At 39.2% G+C, this 19503-nt stretch overlaps 1 protein-coding gene across 9 annotated transcripts in view; it reads right to left on the bottom strand.

Moving 5' to 3' along the window:
• LOC148409154 (serine/threonine-protein kinase PAK 3) overlaps positions 1-19503 on the bottom strand; it is a 56649-nt gene that overhangs the window by 27969 nt on the left and 9177 nt on the right. For all 9 annotated transcript variants that reach the window (XM_088440173.1, XM_088440167.1, XM_088440172.1 and 6 more), the window contains 2 exons: positions 317-510; positions 114-214 (listed from right to left, as the gene is read on the bottom strand). In XM_088440173.1, coding sequence (XP_088296299.1) covers positions 114-214; positions 317-488 — 273 coding nt within the window. In that variant the 5' untranslated portion in view covers positions 489-510. The remainder of the gene's footprint in view (positions 1-113; positions 215-316; positions 511-19503) is intronic.

Consider the following 19503-nt stretch of genomic DNA (forward strand, 5'->3'; position numbering starts at 1 on the left):
TTTTATCAAATGACCGATTCCAGCTTCACACTTTATGAGAGTGTGATGTTTCTTAATGAATATTGTCAGATGGTTGATTGGTGGCTGTTTTAACAGGTGAAATGAACACTCACTGTGAATTCTCCTGTTACTGCATCAAAGCCGACATGGATGGTATGTTCAAAGTCGGAGGGGAGGGATATCTCGGGACGCTCCTTCTCCTTTTTCTTGTTTGCTATACAAAGTCATGAACATAAATCGATTTCCAGTGGTTTCCTACATATTGAAGGTGTGCAGCGAGAGTGAATCAAAAGACGGAGGTGACATGGGTACTCACTCCTATCTCCTCCGGGGAAGATGGAGCGCAGGCGTACTTTCTTGATTTTTTCTTCAGGAGCCATTGGAAGCGGTTTGGAAACGGGATTTACTGATGAAGAGTCTCTGGAACTACTGTTCATTCTTAATGGGGGGGCTGGTGGTTTCTCTTCAATATCGACACTATCAGACATCTTTAGTAGCACTCACAAAGTTCTGGAAAAGGGGACAAGTCAAGTTAGAGCTATTTGACAATCAAGCTGGCAATGTGAAATATTTTGGACGGTGTATGTAGAGAAGAGTTGTTCCCGTTTCCTATGGTTTGCCACACACAAAATGATGCTAAAGGTCTAGTCAGGGTAGTGATGTGCATGGTTCCTTTTCTGGTCAGCTGCTTTCTGAGGCAGTAGAATTGGGGTAATGTGACTGTCACATCAGACAGATCACAAAGCATACAGATGCATATCTGAACAGGCCAAAGGAGTGGTAAAGTGGTCAGAGCTTTGACCTATTTTAGCATTCTAAAAAGGGAAAGCTGGGTAAAGGACCAGTGGCTTTGTGCACTCATAAAGTTACTTGACATGTCTCACATCTTACAATCTGTACTTCATTAACACATTCAATCCCAAATACAGTACATCTAAAAAAAAATTCAATCCCATGTACCTATTCATTTTTTTAAAATGTTTGCCTAAAAGAGGGTCTAAAATCGACTCATCTCAGTGAATTAACCACTAAACAAATTGATTAGATAACTAAGTACAATGTACTTGATTACTTTAGTTGTTCAAGTACCAAAAGGAAATGATTACATGAGGTAGCCAAGTACAAAGGTAATTTACTAGTAAACAAGAGGCTTTAAAAAAATAAATAAATAAATAAAAAGGGCCTATGTGAACTAAGTTTTTTTCTTTTTTTTTGGAATATGACAAAGACTTTCTTCAGGCTGGAAGAAGACAATCATGTCTAGTAAGGTGTAAAAAAAAATACATGTTTTGGTAAAGCATTTTTTGAGGACCATGCATATTTTGGCATTTAAAAAACTGTACCGATTTGTCACAGTCTGTCAGCCCGGCCACTCATTGCCCAACTCATCACACCTGCTCAACCCCCCTACCAATCAGCTCGGTACATCAACAGCTGCCACCACTCAACCACCCAGTATAAAACCCGGTCTCTGTCCCTCACAATCCGCCAGATTGTCTCCATGTGCCACACCGAGCCTTCCAGCATTCCCGCCTGCCTGACTGCCCGTGTTTTGACCCCATCCGCTCTTGACCACCCGATAGCCTGCCGATCTAACCCGACCTTTAGCGCTTTGACCCCACCCGATTCTGATGACCCGATAGCCTGCCGGCCCCACGAGTTGGCCTGTGTCCCTGCGCCGCTTGCTCTTAGCCACCCGATCGCCCGACATCTCCCGACTGTGCCTGGCCCTGGCGACATATCACAACAGCCCGTCCCCGCCAGTCTTCAAACCAGCAAGTGTCCACTCGTACGTAAATAAAGATCCCTCAACGGCACTGACCTGTCTCTGCGTGCTCTTGGATCCTCTATTTCTCCCGTGACACTGATTAGGATTACTTGATTACATAAATAATCAAATAAGTAAATCAAAAAAGTACTTTGGTACTTAGTACTAATTACCTAAAGGGAATTAATTAGGTACTTAAGTATGTATTCAATTAATTTAAGGTTACATTACTTTAGGTACTAAACTACTAATAACTAACACTTCATTACTTAAAGTACTAAAGTACTAAAGCAATTGATTACTTTAGTACATCATTGCCTCATGTTAGATTAGTTTAGCACTTAATTATTTATAGTATAAACCTAAAGTTATCAATACTTTTGGTATTAAAGTATTAAAGCAATCAATTACAAGCTCCTTTTAGACAGGTGCCTAAGCACTTAGAAATAGAAATATCTACCTGGAGTAGAGGGTCTAGACCAGGGGTGGCCAACTTCGGTCCTCAAGAGCCACAATCCAGCCTGTTTTCAATGTATCTCTTCAACCAACACACCTGACTCAAATCAGCGTTGTTATCAGGATTCTGCAAAGCATGCTGATGAGCCAATCATTTGAATTAGGTGTGTTAGTTGAAGGGACACAATGAAAACAGGCTGGATTGTGCCTCTTGAGGACCGAACTTGGCCAACCCAGGTCTAGATGCTTAAAAAAAACAAAACAAAAAAAACGTAAAAATGAATGGTTTTCACGACTCATGTCTTCTCTTTGAAATAAGCCATCCGACTACCATGTTGGACTCCTTCAGTGCCTCGCCCTGAGGCCAAGCCCATCATGTGATGTGAGGCACGATTGTCCCGGAAAAGTGGGCTAGCCAGGGCACCCCTTTCATAGAGAACTACATCAACAAACAAAAGCCAGCCTGAGCTCTGACAGAGCTTGCGCTCCGAATCACGCGCCTTGTGTGCCTTCATGGTAGCCTAAAACTATCAGAAATGTCCGTCTCATTGCATTGCACAAAATGGCCAGTTATGACGTATTTTTCATTGTGCCGAAAGAAATTATACATACAGATATTTGTTAACTTGATTACTAGGAAGAGGACTCTTTTCTATTCGTGTTCATAAGAAATGATGGTATTCATGTAAAAGTCATGTCTCACAGTATTACAACATGTCTCACTTTTAAAGAATTTGATTTATACTTTGTATACTGTGTCACCTCTAAGATGGAAAACCACATGGCTGGTGGTTGATCTCCAATTTGTCTGTAATCCAAAACTGAAATACCGATTGAGAAAAACTGAGTCAAGCTATCTTGATCAAGACTTTAACATACTAAGCCATTTTCAACTGTAAAAGTTCAATATTTTGTCGATAAGTAATTTTAACAAGTACAATTTATATTTTTAAAAACACATTTTGGCACTTGCTGTTGACCAAAAACAGCTTGGCAAGTACTCAAGGCTCAGCGAACAACTAATCACAAGATCAAAAGATTGCCATTCAACAGCAACAAAAAAGTGGCTTCTGTCATTTATTGTCTTTAACAGATGTAGACTCGCTGCAAACTTTAGTTTCAACTACAAGGAATGTTGCTGTTTTCTTTTGTTTATTGCAAAATAATTTGAAACTAACATTAAAAGATCATCCATCCTGTTAGTCACAGACATGCTCGAGCGCGGGGTGTTCTTGAGATTAGTTTGGCAAAACGCTTTTCGAAAGCTCGCTGCATTAGCGTCATTGCTGCTAGCAGTAGCTGTGGCTGCTGGGTGCTTTGCATTGATGTGGTAGGCTAAACTTGAGCTGCTTTGCGGTAAGCAGTAAAATTCCTTCTTAACAAGAATGTATATCACTTTACCTTTATAAAAAAGAGCATCATTTTTTAAAGTTAAATTTAGCATTCATTAAAACTTAACACACACTCATGCTCCCTCACACACACAACAGAAGCCTATTAAGTTATGCCAAACACAATGACATCCAATCAGTGTCCACTCCAGGATGTGATTGCCCTTAGTTTTCCAAACCCCAATGACTTGAGTACAAGAAGCCTGATGCATAAAAATGGATCTAATCAGCGTCCAGAAAGCATGGACATTACAAATTTGATTATAAAAACAACAATTTAACTATTACTGTTAATCTGACTCAACTGTGAGAAAAATTAAGTTATCAAATTAAAATGAAAATTACTGAATAAGTAAGTATCCCTTGAGGTTTTAGACAAGGTCTGACGTCAACCAAAAATTACGGAGTGGACTTGTTTCAGTGAGGTTACACCTTCCCATCAAACAAATTCTTACAAAAGATTTTACAGAAATGGGGTTTTGCAGCTTCAGTGCTCAAGAAAACAAAAAACAAAAAATATAAAAAGAAAAGCAGTTTAGGAAAAGGGGCCTTTTGAGCTGACATTGCTTAGAGAGAATGATTGACAGGACGGAAGGTTTATGATTACATCCCCAAGACAAGCAAGGCCGGGAAAAAAAATAACATGTCTTTTCTCACCACCAAAAGGTGTCAAATCTCATGATGGAGGGGAAGAACTTACTGATATGATCAGAGCTTCCAAGGAGAAGAAGAAACTTTGCCAATGCGAACAACTTTAGTCCCAAAAGAGTGCTCAGAGAGAAACCCTGAAGGCCACTCTGTTGATGTTGGAACATGAAAAGGTGACCCTTACAATCTGTGTTCTGGTGCATTTCACATCAGACTTGCCTCACAGTTCTTGATTTGTAAACGGATGCAAAGCACACAACAGATTGTCCAAAATAGCTTGTCAAAATGCAGATTGCAGAATTAAGATTCTGGGGAAGCATGGGGATTAGCCGAACCCCTGATTGATTACTTGATGAGATGTGTCTGCTGTCCAGAAAGTTTGGAGCAAAAGCTGCGTCAGCTTCAAAGGACATCAAGGAAGGACATTAAACCTTTTACTACCCTCATCTTACATGTGGCTGTTTAACAAAAACCCTTTTTTTTTTGGCAGAGGCACCCTTGAGAGTTCAAATTACATTTACATTGTAGTACACAAGCATGAGAAGGGCAAACTATGAATGAAATGTTTAGCTCATTAATGTGTTTTTAGAAAGATATTTTCTGGTTGGGTCGGTGGGCGTTATTACAGTCTGACAACAGCCAGATGATTTTTGTGACAAACAATTGATGCAGGTCTGGAGTACCTTTAAACGGCGATATGATTGTGAGGACTGGTGGGAGCCATGGTGGCTTATGACAAGTGCAACTGAGATTTGATCAATGAGGGGATCTCTATCTGGTTACCAATCACAGAGCGGAAAATTGATCAATAGTAACATCAGCACATAATGAACTCAGCTGACATGCACATTGCTCGATTTGACATGTAGTGAAGCCGGCTTTTTGAATGTTAAAATCACTGAAGATCAGCTTCATTAATCATGGCAGCCAAAATCGTGATCGCATTTCAAATTCAATTAATTGTGCAGCCCTATATACAAGATAGGTTTTACGCTACCAATTGAACAAAGTCAACAAAAATGCTGAGCGTAAAGCTTTTTCAAATGGTTCAGAAAGACCATGAAACTCAGCTTTGCCAATTTCAACAAATTCACCAAAGAACAGAGCACATCAAACAAATCCTCTTGAATCCTTAGCACAGCAAAATTGTGGAAAGGGTGTTGTTAGGAGACAATGTATGTTCTCATGTTTACAGCAAGAGCCAAACAAAATTGCTGGATCGAAAAATAACTTAAATAGGTTAAATAACAATTCAGTAAACAACGTCAAAAATGGCGACCAGCTTCAGCTGTTTATCCAAGGCCTAGAATTGGACTATATTAGGCATCACTCATTTTGGACCCAGGTTTCTTTCGAATCATCTGATGGCTACTTTTTGTTTTGCTGAACACTCAGATGTTTCCCAGATATCCCCGATCTGTCCCTTGCATGAAAAACTGACCCATTTACAGGGCAAGCCGACGGGCTGTGCTGTCCCTGAAATAGGCATGTCCTAAGTCCTAAAACAGATATCTTTACTCATTAGCATCAACAGTCATAGAAGTTAAAGATCCATAATAGGCTTGGCTGCTATTGTCAGCTATATGTTATTCACAGGCGAACCGGGTAACTATTTACGGTGATTAGCAGTTTTCAATTATGAATACAGTATATTGTTAGAAAAAAAACAAAACAAAAAAAAACATTCCTTCTCAGTTCACAGAATGCATTGCACCGGACAATTACTGCAATTAGGTTATAAGAGTGTTAATTCTTATCATGTGTCTTTTTCACTAGTAGTTGAATTAGTGTTATATTTAACACATGTAGTATGTTGAATTTATGTTGCCATCCATCCATCCATATTCTATAGCCGCTTAGCCTCATCAGGGTCGCAGGCCGGCTGGTGTCTATCCCAGCTGTCTACAGGTAGTAGGTGGGGAACACCCTAAAATGGTTTCCAATCAATTGTAGGGCAACTTATGTTGCACTACGTGCTATTTTATTTTAAACAAGACTGTGACTTTAGGTTGCTTGTAAAGTTGTGACAAATGCGGTCAATGGATTGGAGGTCCGCAAAAATCATCAACAAATTTCATTTTATATATATATATATATATATATATATATATATATATATATATATATATATATATATATATATATATATATATATATATATATATTTTTTTTTTTTGCAGGACACAAAGTTATGGGATGGATTTATGTGTATTAGATAGAATACATAAGGGTAAAGAAAATACGTATCAGCCATTTGGCCTATGTTTGAAAGGTCATAATCATTTAACAGGTTGTGCACTCTTAAAGTTATCAAAAATGAATTTTAAATGAGTGAACAGTGAATGAGTTAATGCAGTGAATGAGTTAATGCAGTTAAAAAAAAAAGAAGAAAAATTAACAACATCCATAATTGTCACTTCGTCAGTAGTCTTTGCTACCCGTGGTAGTGGAATGTATTTAAAAACAACCCCAACATTTCAACACTTGACAGCTATGAAGAGGATGCTTTGACATTTCCTTCTCATAAAATATTAATCTCAGCACAAGGATCGAGCCTTTCAAACATTAATGCTGAATTTGAACTGCTAACACAGGAAAAGCCTCTAATCTTGAATCTAAGGCAGCCTAGTAATGGCCTGGAGGTTCAAGAGATGGTCTCTTGCAAAATCCCCCTGCTTCTCTTAGATTGGCCTTGTTGAATGATGCTCATTACTCATAATCAAATAGAATATAAAACAGTGAGTTGATCTTGTTGTGATTATTTCACTAATAGAATTATGCTGTTTTGAAAATAAGAGAACATCTCTTTGATGTCTATTTTTAGCGGGAAGTTATCCATGCCTTGGAAAATGCTAACGTCCTGTGTTGACATAAAAGGCCAACTAGAGCATGATTACACAATATCAAAGGCTACGCTAATGAATTCTGATGACCGCATGCAAGTCTACTTTAAAAGGTCCATTTAGCCTGACCCCTGGCCAACCCGCTGAGTTCTGGAGACCTATGTTTTCATATACTTTTTAAAGGAAGATTCGTCCTCACAAAGGCAAACCTGTAGCAAGTCATGCAGCACGAAGCGCAAACATCTCTAAACAGATAGCACAGGGCAATTATTGGCCAGATGTCACTGTCCGATCTTGTTTTACATGACGGTGGCCTTTTCATGGATTGTGTTAGAATGATGTCAGATTGCCTCAAAATTATTTGAATAACTTAACTAATAATTTATATGAAACAAAATTGTCGCCCTAGTTTCATTAAATAAGAGTCTTATTGATTAGCTAAAATGTTATTTTTAGATTCATCCTTCATTTAAATCAAATTGATCGATGGTACTTATTTACATAAATATAAAGGACTCAGGTCATCAGCTTAAACAGCTAAAGGATAATGTTCCCTTTATTAAACAAAGTGAGAAAACAGGTTACTCCACCCTGCAGACTAATTTATTCAACAGCAAACCCTCATCCTTCCCAAAGTCCCCCAGCTGTGGAATTGTGATAGTCCAGACCGTCTGCCATTTAATATTTAGCTGTGTGTCACTGTATGATAGTCACAATTTCAGGAGCATGTGCACACACAGAAAACATGACATTTTAACACACTTTTTTGGCAATGACTTGCTGTCAACGCAAATAGAACATTAAACAAATCAAATACACAGTCAAAGATGCCAATTTTGCTGCATGCCATATGTAGAGATAACCGCAATTTAAGTATTTTAATGTGAAGTAGCTTACTTTGTATAAGCTGGCACAGTGTTTCTCAATGGAGATTATACTTGAAGGCACTTAAGAATGTTTCTGCAGGTATGCTCAAATTAATTGAAAGCTTTGTAATTGTGTAAAATAAGCAGTGCATTTTCTAATTAAGAGCAAATAAATTGAAATGTGAAACAAGTTATTGTTCAATTGTTTTACAGTGACTCCGCAAAACATTGCATTAAGTTTGATACAGGTGTGCACTGTCACGTGATGCAAGTTCCAGTAGATGAGCCAGAAATAAAACATATGATGTCACTTGATCTATTTTATAGAGTTACTGTATAGAATGTGCTTTGAAATACCATAGCAAATGTAGTTTCAAAGTTTAATTAAATCAGACAAGGATGGCGCATAACTCTGTTTGAAGGCTTATTGGAAAATGCTTTTCACTGATTAGGGGTTACCTGGCTGAAAAAAAAAATGATAGGGGATATATAATTGAAAAATGATTGAGAACCACTGACCTAGTACAAGGTAAATTCTTTATCTATATAATCCTGAAAGCATTTTAGGCACATCAACGTAACAAGTTTTCTGTTTTGAAGAAACCAAGCAATATGTCCTTAGAAAGATGTGATTGAAAGTGTATCTTCATTAGTCTTTGATTGTGACAGGCACTGATGTTTTACAGTTGGAAAGAAGCTACCTTCTATCGAACTCAAAAAAGAAAAGCTTTTCTACTTAGCCTTTTCAAGAACTCTTGAAGTTGTCAAGATCTGTTGGATTTTGTGGATTTTTTGTTGTGGGCTATCAGGGTTTTCTGGTTCCTAATTTTCAGGGGTTTTGTTCACGTTTCTGTTCCCCTTGACAGTTTCTTGTTAACGTCATTGTGTCCACCTGTCCTTGTCAACCTGCCCCTGTGTGTTGACCAATCAGCTCCCCCAGCCAATTGTTTCCTGTTCAGCTGTCTTGTGTTGTCTCATTAGGTGTGTGGGTATTTAATCTTCTGTTTCATTTCAGTTCTTGTTGGGTTATTGTCATTTTCTTGTTTTCTCCCGAGTCCGTTGATCCTAGTTTATTTTTGTAATTGGCCTTTTCTGAGTTTTTTGTTATTACTTTGTATTTTGTCTACTACCTTTGTTTTTGGTCGCATTTTTTTTTTTTTAATTAAACTATTATTTTTTTTGGAGTTCACCTTGTTTTTGGCTTCCTGCATTAGAGTCCACTACACTCTGCGCCGTAGATCTCAAACTCCAGTTCTTGAGGGCCGCAATCCTGCATGTTTCGATGCTTCTGTCTTAAACACACCTGATTCAAATTATTAGCTCGTCAGCAAGCTTTGCAGGAGCTTGAATATGATCCTAACCATTTAATTCAGGTCCATTTAAGAGAGCAGTATTGAAAACATTGCGGCCCTCGAGGATTGGAGTTTGAGACATATGCTCTACGCCTTCACTCACAATGCTTGAGGCGTGACAGAATTGGAATATTTAGTAATACTGTACATTAATCTTGGAGTTGGGAGAATGGGAGCAAGTGTCAGGAGGATGATACGAGGGATTGAACAAGCTTCAAAGAAAAGTGGGATATTCATATTGTGTTGCTTGCAATCAAGACGTAAAAATGGCTGCCTCTGGCTTCTATGAGTTAAAGTCTCATTTCGACACAAAAAAGCGCGCAGAAAATGTAGCCATCTCAAAGACCTAAAAGTCAACGGATGTTCATTTTGCTGCTAAAAAAGAACCGGAAAGTTCCACAACAGCTGCAGAAGTGATGTTTTGCCATTTAATCGCAGAGCACAATGTACCTTCAACAGTAACAGATCACTTCACATTGCTCGTGAAAAACATGTTTATAAAGTTGCAAAGGTATATTAGGAGTAAATTGTATTCTTTATGTTCCTATTTGAAAAATTAAAGTACAGTGATCCCCCCTACTTCGCGGTTAATGGGGGCTGTCAACCCCCGCGAAGTCTGAAACCCGCGAAGTAGGGTATCAGTTCCTAGATTTCTATGTACGCCCCAATACAGCCGCAGTATCCAAAAACAATCCTTTCTTTTTTGGATTTTTTTGTCTATTTTATTTCCTTTCTCCTATTATTTACCATTACATTATCCTTATTAACATTATTGTATATTCATTAAATAACCAATATTACTTCATTTGTTGAGAATTTGTTCTCAGGACTGGTTATCTGCACCAAGACTCTGGTGAAAGAGTACGCAAGTCAACACGTTGAACTTCACATTTATTTTGGCTCATGTATGGTGTATCATGTAGTATCTGTTGAATAATAAATCAACAACAATCTTAAAGTCAGTCAACTAACATATAAACACTTAATCTATGCATGTACTGTATTTTTAGCCGACATTAGCGGGTTAGGAAAACAACTAACAACATGTAGCGAGGCGAAGAAACCACACGTTGCTGTGCTAGTGGAGATCTTTACTCTTCGCATGCCATCACAAAACTGATACAACAAAGTCCAAAACGCAAATACAAAGCCAACAGGTTCAAAGCATCAAAGGATCATAGCAACATGCCTACTGGGTGAGAGACATGGTCCTAGTGTCCGCCACACAGCTCCCCCCCGAACACCCAGAAAGGCATAACGGAAAACCCCACAGGGTATTCACCAGTCTGGGACCCTGAGTCACAGTCCGGTCCTGGGCGGTGTATGTGACACCAGTGGCCCAGGTGCGACAGGAGTAAGGGTGAGACGCTCAGCGTGAAAACCATGAGGTAGCGTTGGCAAAGGGATGTTCTGAAGTTCCGCAGGAGCTGGAGTGGCAGTGCTGACCTGCATGCTGGCAGGCACAGTGGGCTTCCGAGGGACGGCCGGTCGCGGCTGCGTCCCAGTCCGTGCCTGGGCATGAACCTGCTGCGGCACCAACGCCAGCTGACCCGCTCCGATGTATACTCGGACCATACCTGCGGGCATGGTGAATCGAAGGGGCAGCTGAATGATGGTGGCTGGAGGCCTACTGCTGAGGCCGCCCGGCTGGAAGATCCCGGTCGACGGCCAGGGACTCCGAAATTGGACTGCACAGCCGTTCTCACCAGCGCCCGTACCAGCCTGTTGCTGGCTGGCTCGATCCCTGGTGCGCCAAGGGACTGGGCGACGGGTGAGAGGACCCTTGTCGGGGTGCTGGCTGGCTGACGTGGTACCAGCTTGCTGCATTACCTGACGTATAGTAGGCTGGTGGAGGGATGCCACGATGTGGGACGTCTGCGGTGATTCCTCGCTGAAACATTCTGACGTCCGGGGTCACCCATGTGGCGAGACTACATCTCCAACAGCCTGACGAAACTTTCTAACGTCTGGGATAATAATATGGCAAGATGACCCATCCGGGGTCACCCATTCTAATGTCCGGGGTCACCAATGTGGCAAGGCGAAGAAACCACACGTTGCTGTGCTAGTGGAGATCTTTACTCTTCGCATGCCATCACAAAACTGATACAACAAAGTCCAAAACGCAAAGACAAAGCCAACAGGTTCAAAGCATCAAAGGATCATAGCAACATGCCTACTGGGTGAGAGACATGGTCCTAGTGCACGCCACAAACACCTACTAACTATAAAGTGCAACCTCTACACAAACGAACAGATAAACAGAAAAAACACTCATCGCTTACTTAACTTAGGGAATGACGCACAGAGAATGTAAAACAGGAAACGGAAATGCAATGCGACCCGACAAATTAAAAGCATCCATTTCAAAATAAGATAAACGTCATGAACTTTAACACTTGAAGAATTCTTAACATAGTTATTAACTAATATTACTTCGTTATTTGACTTATACAGTACTGTATAATGTACTTTTTTGCTTTTTTCAATTTTTGTACATTTTTGCACATTTTTTAAATGATTTTTTTATTTTGAATTTTTTTTTTTCCTGGGAAAAAACGCAAAGTACTGAGACCGCGATATCTGAGACCGCGAAGTAGGAGGGATCACTGTACAAGCATTATTGATTGATACTTTTAGGTTTTTTTTGTTTTGTTTCTAGAACGTTAAAGATTTCCCCTCGAACCAGCAGATAAGCCACTCTGGACTATAAGCCGCAGGGCTAAAATCATGATGAAAAAGTCGCGGTTTATAGTTCAAAAAATACGGTATACATAATTGCTGAATCAAAGTCTATAGGAAATTTTTAATAAGTATATAGTATATCTCAATATTCACAATATATGTATGTATTTTAATTGCAATGAGAGAGTTAACATAAATTTGGACTTTAATTCATAAGTATTTTTATGTTAAAAAATACACAGTGTAAGTTTTTTTGTATTTTGTAAGGAAAAATAGGGCAGTTTGTAAAGCCATGGAGCCTTGGAGTTTGACAGGTATGCAACCCCACTTTAGCCTGAAACTGGTGGGGGTTTCCCCCCCCAAATTCTCTAAAAACACAGTGAGATCAGAGGACAAGTCTGGGGCAAAATGTTTACTTGCTGAGATGAAACGGTGGGTTGAATATGGACAATATATTCACAAAATGGACATACGACCATTACTTTCAGTTCGTCAGAGATAAAGACAAGAAAAATATCACCGTTAGGTGCACTTTGTGCGCGGCCCCTAAAAGCTGTCCACGAAATAGAACCAGTAACTTGACAAACCATTCAGAGCTGGGCCATAGTAATGCACTCCCTTGCTGAGGGATGACACTTCAACGTCAAGAGGTTAGAAGATTCATTAGGAGATATGCTGTCGCTTTCCACAGTTGACTACCAGCATTTGGAAAGCTTGTCAGCAAGATCAATGTCGCAACTAGCAATAATGAAAAGGTAAGCTAACGCTAATTATCACTGTACAATTTCTATTAATAATTGTCTATAAATAGTTCTTGACAAGGCTGCTGAATGGAGGACCCAAGAGCACACACAGGTAAGTGAAACTAAATGTTTATTTAGCGGTAGATAGTTGATGAGGTGGAGGCTGGCGAGAGTGGGTTGCTGTGGGGGAGCTGTCAGGGAAGCGGGGGCGTGATGGACGGTCCGTCGAGAAGAAACCAACGAGGCAGGGACTCGAGCAGGGAGGTTATGACAGCAGGTTAACGGGCAGTCGAGTTCGGGCAGGGTCGAAGTACCAAGAATCAGATATAGACGACAGTCAATCGGAGGGTCAGGAACGGGCATCTCGAATCACGGGGAATCTGGCAGGAAGAAGTGCTGGAATGCTCGGCTTGGCGCATAGAGACGATCTGGCAGTTTCAATGAGGAAAGGGCCGGGTTATATACTGTGCAGGTTATTAGCAGCAGTTGTGATGTTTGGCGCTGATTGGCAGGGAAGGAGAGCAGGTGTGTTGAAGCAGAGGATGGCGGTGACTGACTGATGGATTGTGACAGTTCTGGTCAATGTGTATCAAGATGAAGAATACAAAACTCATGTTAGCCAGTACGTTAAACACCTTAACGATGCTGTAGGCGAATTGCTAAAGTTAGCCCCACCGAAACCATCTATTTTTTTTCAAACATATGTCTCTAACCTAGTCAACTGATCTTGAATTTGAATATTAACGTTGAAATTGTAAAATGCACTAACTGTACAGTATTTGCCTACAGCATAAACAATGTATCACTATGCTGTGAAGTTATGAAGGGATTAAAATACAAAAGAAAATATTTTGTGTCCTGTCTTTAAAGGTTTACAATACAATACACAGGAAATAATTTGTACTGGTTTTAGGCTTAAGCCAAACTTTCACTGGCTATGTAATGAGCGTAATGAGCTACATTTACAATAGCAAATCCGTATTTCCAGTTATGATGGTGAGAATACATGTAATGCAATAGCAGTGGAATGGATTACATTTCAAATACAGTAATATTGTAATATAACATAATATAAATATAAATATATAATATAATATAATATAATATGTGTATATATATATATATATATATATATATATATATATATATATATATATATTTTTTTTTTTTTTTTTAATCGTCTACCAACTGCAACATTCTCTCTTTAACAGCATTCTGTCTCCCATTGTTTAATTGATAGATTAATTTAGTGAACATTGCACACACTGCACATAAATAATATATACAATCATAATATTATAAATACTATACTAATACTATATATACTGTATACTGTATATCAAACACAAACTTTTATACAAGATCTCGCTAGATAGATGGCTGGATAACGACGTTTCAAACAACCTGACTGTCTTTGCTTTTGCTCTGCTTTATTTGAACAATGGCCATTGACCATTACCCTCTTTAGGTCGCCGTAAAACTAGAAAAATAAAACACGTAATCAGCTAATGATACATAGCACCTCTCGAGCTAACAAACAGCTTGCACAACCAAAAAATACTCTTATTTCCAATGTCTCTAACAATAAACAAAACAGATGAACAGTGTCATCATTTTGACAACTTGTGTACTTACGAACAATTCTCGTCCAAGGCAAAACAAAATAAGATCAGCAATCCTCCAACATTAACCTGTTGTCTTTGCATGCTGCCACATTGGCGAACTGACGTCTACTGAAACAATACAGTATTTCGAAGTAACCAGAAGAAGGTGCTCTAAGTCTATGTACAAATCTAAAATATCAAAGGTGGTACTACACTACTGAAGGGCAGAATAATCTTATTCAATGTTGACATTTTTAAAAAAATATTTTTAAGAATATATTTTAAAACTCTATTTGAGCACAGCCATTGATTCACATGTTTGCAGTTCTATTTCATAGTTGTTCCATAAACTGACTTCTTGAGCAGATACAAACCGGTAGGAAAAAAAAAAAAAGCGGATAAACCACACTGGACTACAGGGCTCAAATCATGAGGAAAAAGTCGTGGCTTATAGTCCAAAAAATATGGTGATTACTTTGAAATGACAGTTATAAGTAATAAATAATACATTACAATTTTGAAGTAACTTGCCCAACACTGTGTGCGTGTGAGTGCATGTGTGTGCAGGTATGTGTGTGTGTGTGTGTGCGTGCATGTGCGTGTGTGTGTGTGTGTGTGTGTGTCGGATCCAGGAGCATACATTTATTCTAATGATCTTACACTTTGGAATGGGAAATACAGTATATTTGTAATCTAAACTTGTGTTAATAATAACCAGCAAGGTACTGTTTTGGGTTGATTTGTGTGTTTTCCCGTTATTCAAGGAATAGACCCTCAGAGGTGACAATAAAGGCAAGAGCTGGCTTCATGAAATAATATATTTGGCTTCATAAAATAATACTTATTACAATACCTTGATTTCTTCATTCAGTTATTTGATGGCAAAATATTATGAAAATAGGCAACTCTAGCCGGTCAATTGTGACCGGCTCTGACAAAACTGTCCTGAAGTGTAACGAATTAAGTAATTAACGAGTTAATCATGTATTAAAATTCTACTCTCGCTTAATTCTTTTGAAAATTATATATAATACAAATATTAATATTGCATGCAAGGCATTTCAAAACCTTCCCACTAAATCTAATCACTGGTAGGAGATTCTCTACTCACATGTAAACACAACGGAGCAGTGTACCCTTATAACCCGCTTTTATATACTTATAATTAAAATGGAGAAATAGACTCATTAGAGAAAGAACTTAGCCAGTGTCCGGATCCCATGATGACAACTTGGTAAACAACAAAGCTGTATGCAAGTCAATCTTGTGTTTGATTTTGTGCAAGAGGGTAACATAAAGGTATATTATAGACATTAGTTGCTATAAGCATTTATCTAAAGAAATATTGCTTGAGGCAAGGATCTCGATCTTAGGTTTTAGGTAAGGTCTAGCTCAGGGGTGGGCAAACTTTTTGGCTCAGGGGCCACATTGACTTTTAAAATTTGACAGCTGGACGGGACAGCAACAAGATACCATACACATAAAAAGAAAAACTGCATTTGTTAACAGTACATATCAAACATAAGCATAGCTAAAGTATTAATGTAATATATAATTTGATTGAGAACAGTGTTGCTGATCACCCATTTTAGCCACTTAGTTTCTTTGAGAAAAGAATAAACCGGAGGATGGCGAAGTCCCCTCGCTCAATTAAAGTTAACAGGTTCTCCAATGTGTTCAACCTCAAACACTGTGCTTCCGAGTGAATTATGCAGTGTAGGATCATTACCTCTTGAGCATCACGACGTTTTTCCTGTCAGATTTGGTGATCCATCTGTGGTAACGTTGACGAGCGTACACCAAGGTAACTTGTGCCTCAGTATGATCATTGACACGCTGTTAAATAAGGCCGTGTTTTTCCTTTCAGGAATTCCGTATCCAAAAAGTTCTCCATTATCTCGAAAGTGAGCAGTGTTCTTTATATCAGTCATTGCTTTTGTCCAGGTTCTTAGAATATCATGAAAATGATACCCTTTTATTGTTTAGCTTGCTAGTTAAGTGCTCATCAATTGCATCAATAGGACAAGTCACTGACATGTATGATTTATTTATTATTTCAGATTTGTCCTTCTAGGTCACTACCTTGCACTCTTTAAGAAACTCATCTTCGAGGAAAGGCTTACTGTCTTTTGTCAGTAGTAGTAGACGCTTTGGTGGGCAAGTGGCAGCTGCTATGATATTCTTTTAAACTGCCACGGTTTCTTGGCAAATTCGACATACTACCTTGGACCGGACTACACTAAAAAAAATTATATATATTTATGCGTCCATTCTTCCTTAAACACCCAGCACTCACTATCACGTTTTTTTTTCTTTGACATTGCTGCAAATGGGTTCTGATATGACCAGTAGAAGAGCAATAAATGCATTCTCTCTCTCTCTCTCTCTCTCTCTCTCTCTCTCTCGCTCTCTCTCTCTCTCGCTGTCCTTCATTCTTCCTCGACGCTCTGCAAAATCATGTCATTGCGCCTACTGTAATACCTGGCGTTGGTAGTCTGTCATAACAAGTCAAAATGAAATGAATGGAATCATTCAAACCAAATCTTAATTCTGTGCCATCATAGGCGGGCGGATTAAAGACCAACGGGCCGGATCTGGCCCGTGGGCTGTAGTTTGCCCATGCCTGCTCTAGCTAGTCTGATAAAAACATGTTAGCTAATGTGAATTTTGCCTCCCAATCCCTTATTTGAATAGACTTAATTTACAATTTTAACATTTTGGCTGCAAGAGAATTAAAATATGATAGAGTAAGCAGGGTAGTTTTGGAAGAATCTCAAAATCAATACTTTGTCCACGTGATCTATATTTGTCATTCACATGGTAAATGGAAAAGCACTTCAATAGCGGTATTCTACCTTAGGTACTCAAAGCACTTTACACTAACTACTCATTTACCTACTGATGACACAGCATCAGGAGCAAGTTCAATAACTTGCTCAAGGACACTTCTACATGGTCATGATGGTTGAGGAATTGAATCCACAGCTTCTTGGTTGGGAGACCACTGAACCATGTCTCCCCACGAAACTTTAGCTGCCAACACGCAGTCCGAAATTTTTTCGCGAATGAATAATATTTTACTTCGTACATACATTGTGACTTGTTGTAAAGGGAACAATGTCCTACACAACTCACATTTTCTTGATGCGTGTACACATTTACTTGATGAGTGTACAGTATAATGATTATTAAAGGCTCAAGTTATTATTTTACCACCCTCCAATACACTTACTGGTGGTCTCTTATTCGCTTTTGAGACAGCAAGTGAATTAACAGAAAGCGTACACAATAGTTGCACCTCCCTACAGCTGAGAAAATAAAACAGACCTCTTTGGGGGTGAAGCAACAGTGTGCGATCTTCCCTTTCACCTGCATTTGCAGAGCTTGAATCCTGTGCTCGCCAAAACAGCTTTTGGGGAATTAAGAGCAGTTAAATACTGCAGCTGGAGCATACAGTATGTTCAGTCAAATCCAGTGCTGTCAAAAAGAGGGCCAAAATGTGAGTGTACAACCCAGAGGAAACCCAAAAGTGAATTAACGTCTTAATTCGAATTAAGTCTTCCTCTGAATTCCCTTAACATCTTCAATTCTCTGGCGTCTACAAAGTATGTCAAGTTCAGCCAAACCCTCCACCAACCAACGCCTGACCCAGTGAAACTTGCTACTCTCCTAAACCTCGTCCAACTCTGTAACATTTCATCCTTATATTCAGCACATCTCTGTCCATCTTCATCCTCTGAGTCATCTTAACAGTAAAAGGCGACTTGACTTTCTGGAATGTTGCACCCTCCTTAAGAAAAGCCTCTGGACATGCCTTAATATCCAATTTACAGCTGGAGTTTCATGCTTCGGAACGAAGAAGGGACTAGCATGGAATCTCAGACAAACAAACACATTAATGCACACAGACAAGCAAGTGTATTGTAAGGAGCAACAGACATCAAGTAGGGAGATTACGAGTGAAGCTGTGTCAATGTGTCACTGTGTGAGTGTCTCTCTCCATCCATCTCTCACACTTACTCCCCCTCCCCAGAGGGAACAAAATGGCCAGATGGCTTCCAATCCTACATGCTAATCCATGACACACACACATAGACAGACACACTGCAGCCCTGACACACCTCCCACAATACACTGCTGGAGTAAGTTAGACCCTAAAACAAACACCCTCCTCACCCCCACTTAACTAAGTTCTGCATTAACCCAAGACATAGAAGTGCTTAACGGTAACGTTACTCAACAATCTGCTTTCCAGCACCAAGTCTCACCCGGACTTCAACAGATGGAGGCCTCCTTTTACGTGTATCAGATTTCAGAGAGTCCACTTTAAGTGGGCTGCAGGCTAAGACGATGTTCTGCTGCTTTTGTTAGTCAAGGCGAGGTAAAAGAGGCTGCGTGTGTTGGGTTACATCTACCATACTGGAAAACATAACGAGGCCCCAGAAATGCAAATAAGGGAGGAAAAAAAGGCCAAAATAAACTCAGCAAGCATTTTATTTGATTTATTTATTTTAAATGGTTTCACTAAGTGCAAAGCAAACCTCTGCCAAGGTCAAATAATTGTTGTTTGGCACAAGTTACGCACAAGCTGCATTTTGTCATAGAGATTCATATTTGAATCAATCAGAAAAAAAAAAGTCTAATACAACCAAAAGTAAAAACGACGTAATCTTGGTCTGCAAGTGTAGTGGGGGCCAAAAATGTGTTACTCATAGCCCTGATAATGAACTGTATACACTATTTGTTTGCTAAGCGAACACTACAGTGGACCGTGCAGTTTTACCAATCTTTCCAGTAATGCTAAATACAAATGAGTGAGTGTAGTGGGAATCGGCCATGTTACCTTTTGCCTACTTGCTTTCAGCAATTCAGTTTTCATGAGTTGCTTCAGAGACTAACAGAAGACAGTGAATTCTGGGTGGTGGGGATGACAAGATTTCAAAGGTATTTTTGTGTGCTACTATATGAGCACAGCAAAGACGGAAGTGAATACTTATGCAACTGTTGAGGATATAGTGGAGAATACATCTCTATCAGTGGATCTGTTGGTCTCATCCTCAGTTGGGGCAACTAAATCTATCCTCTTAAATATATGGCTAAAGAAATGAATTGTACCATCATGCTGTTAAATTCGGAAATAGAAGCGT

Source organism: Hippichthys cyanospilos, chromosome 18 (genome assembly GCF_059441005.1).
Source record: "Hippichthys cyanospilos isolate Australia breed blue-spotted pipefish chromosome 18, RoL_Hcya_1.0, whole genome shotgun sequence".
NCBI lineage: Eukaryota > Metazoa > Chordata > Actinopteri > Syngnathiformes > Syngnathidae > Hippichthys > Hippichthys cyanospilos.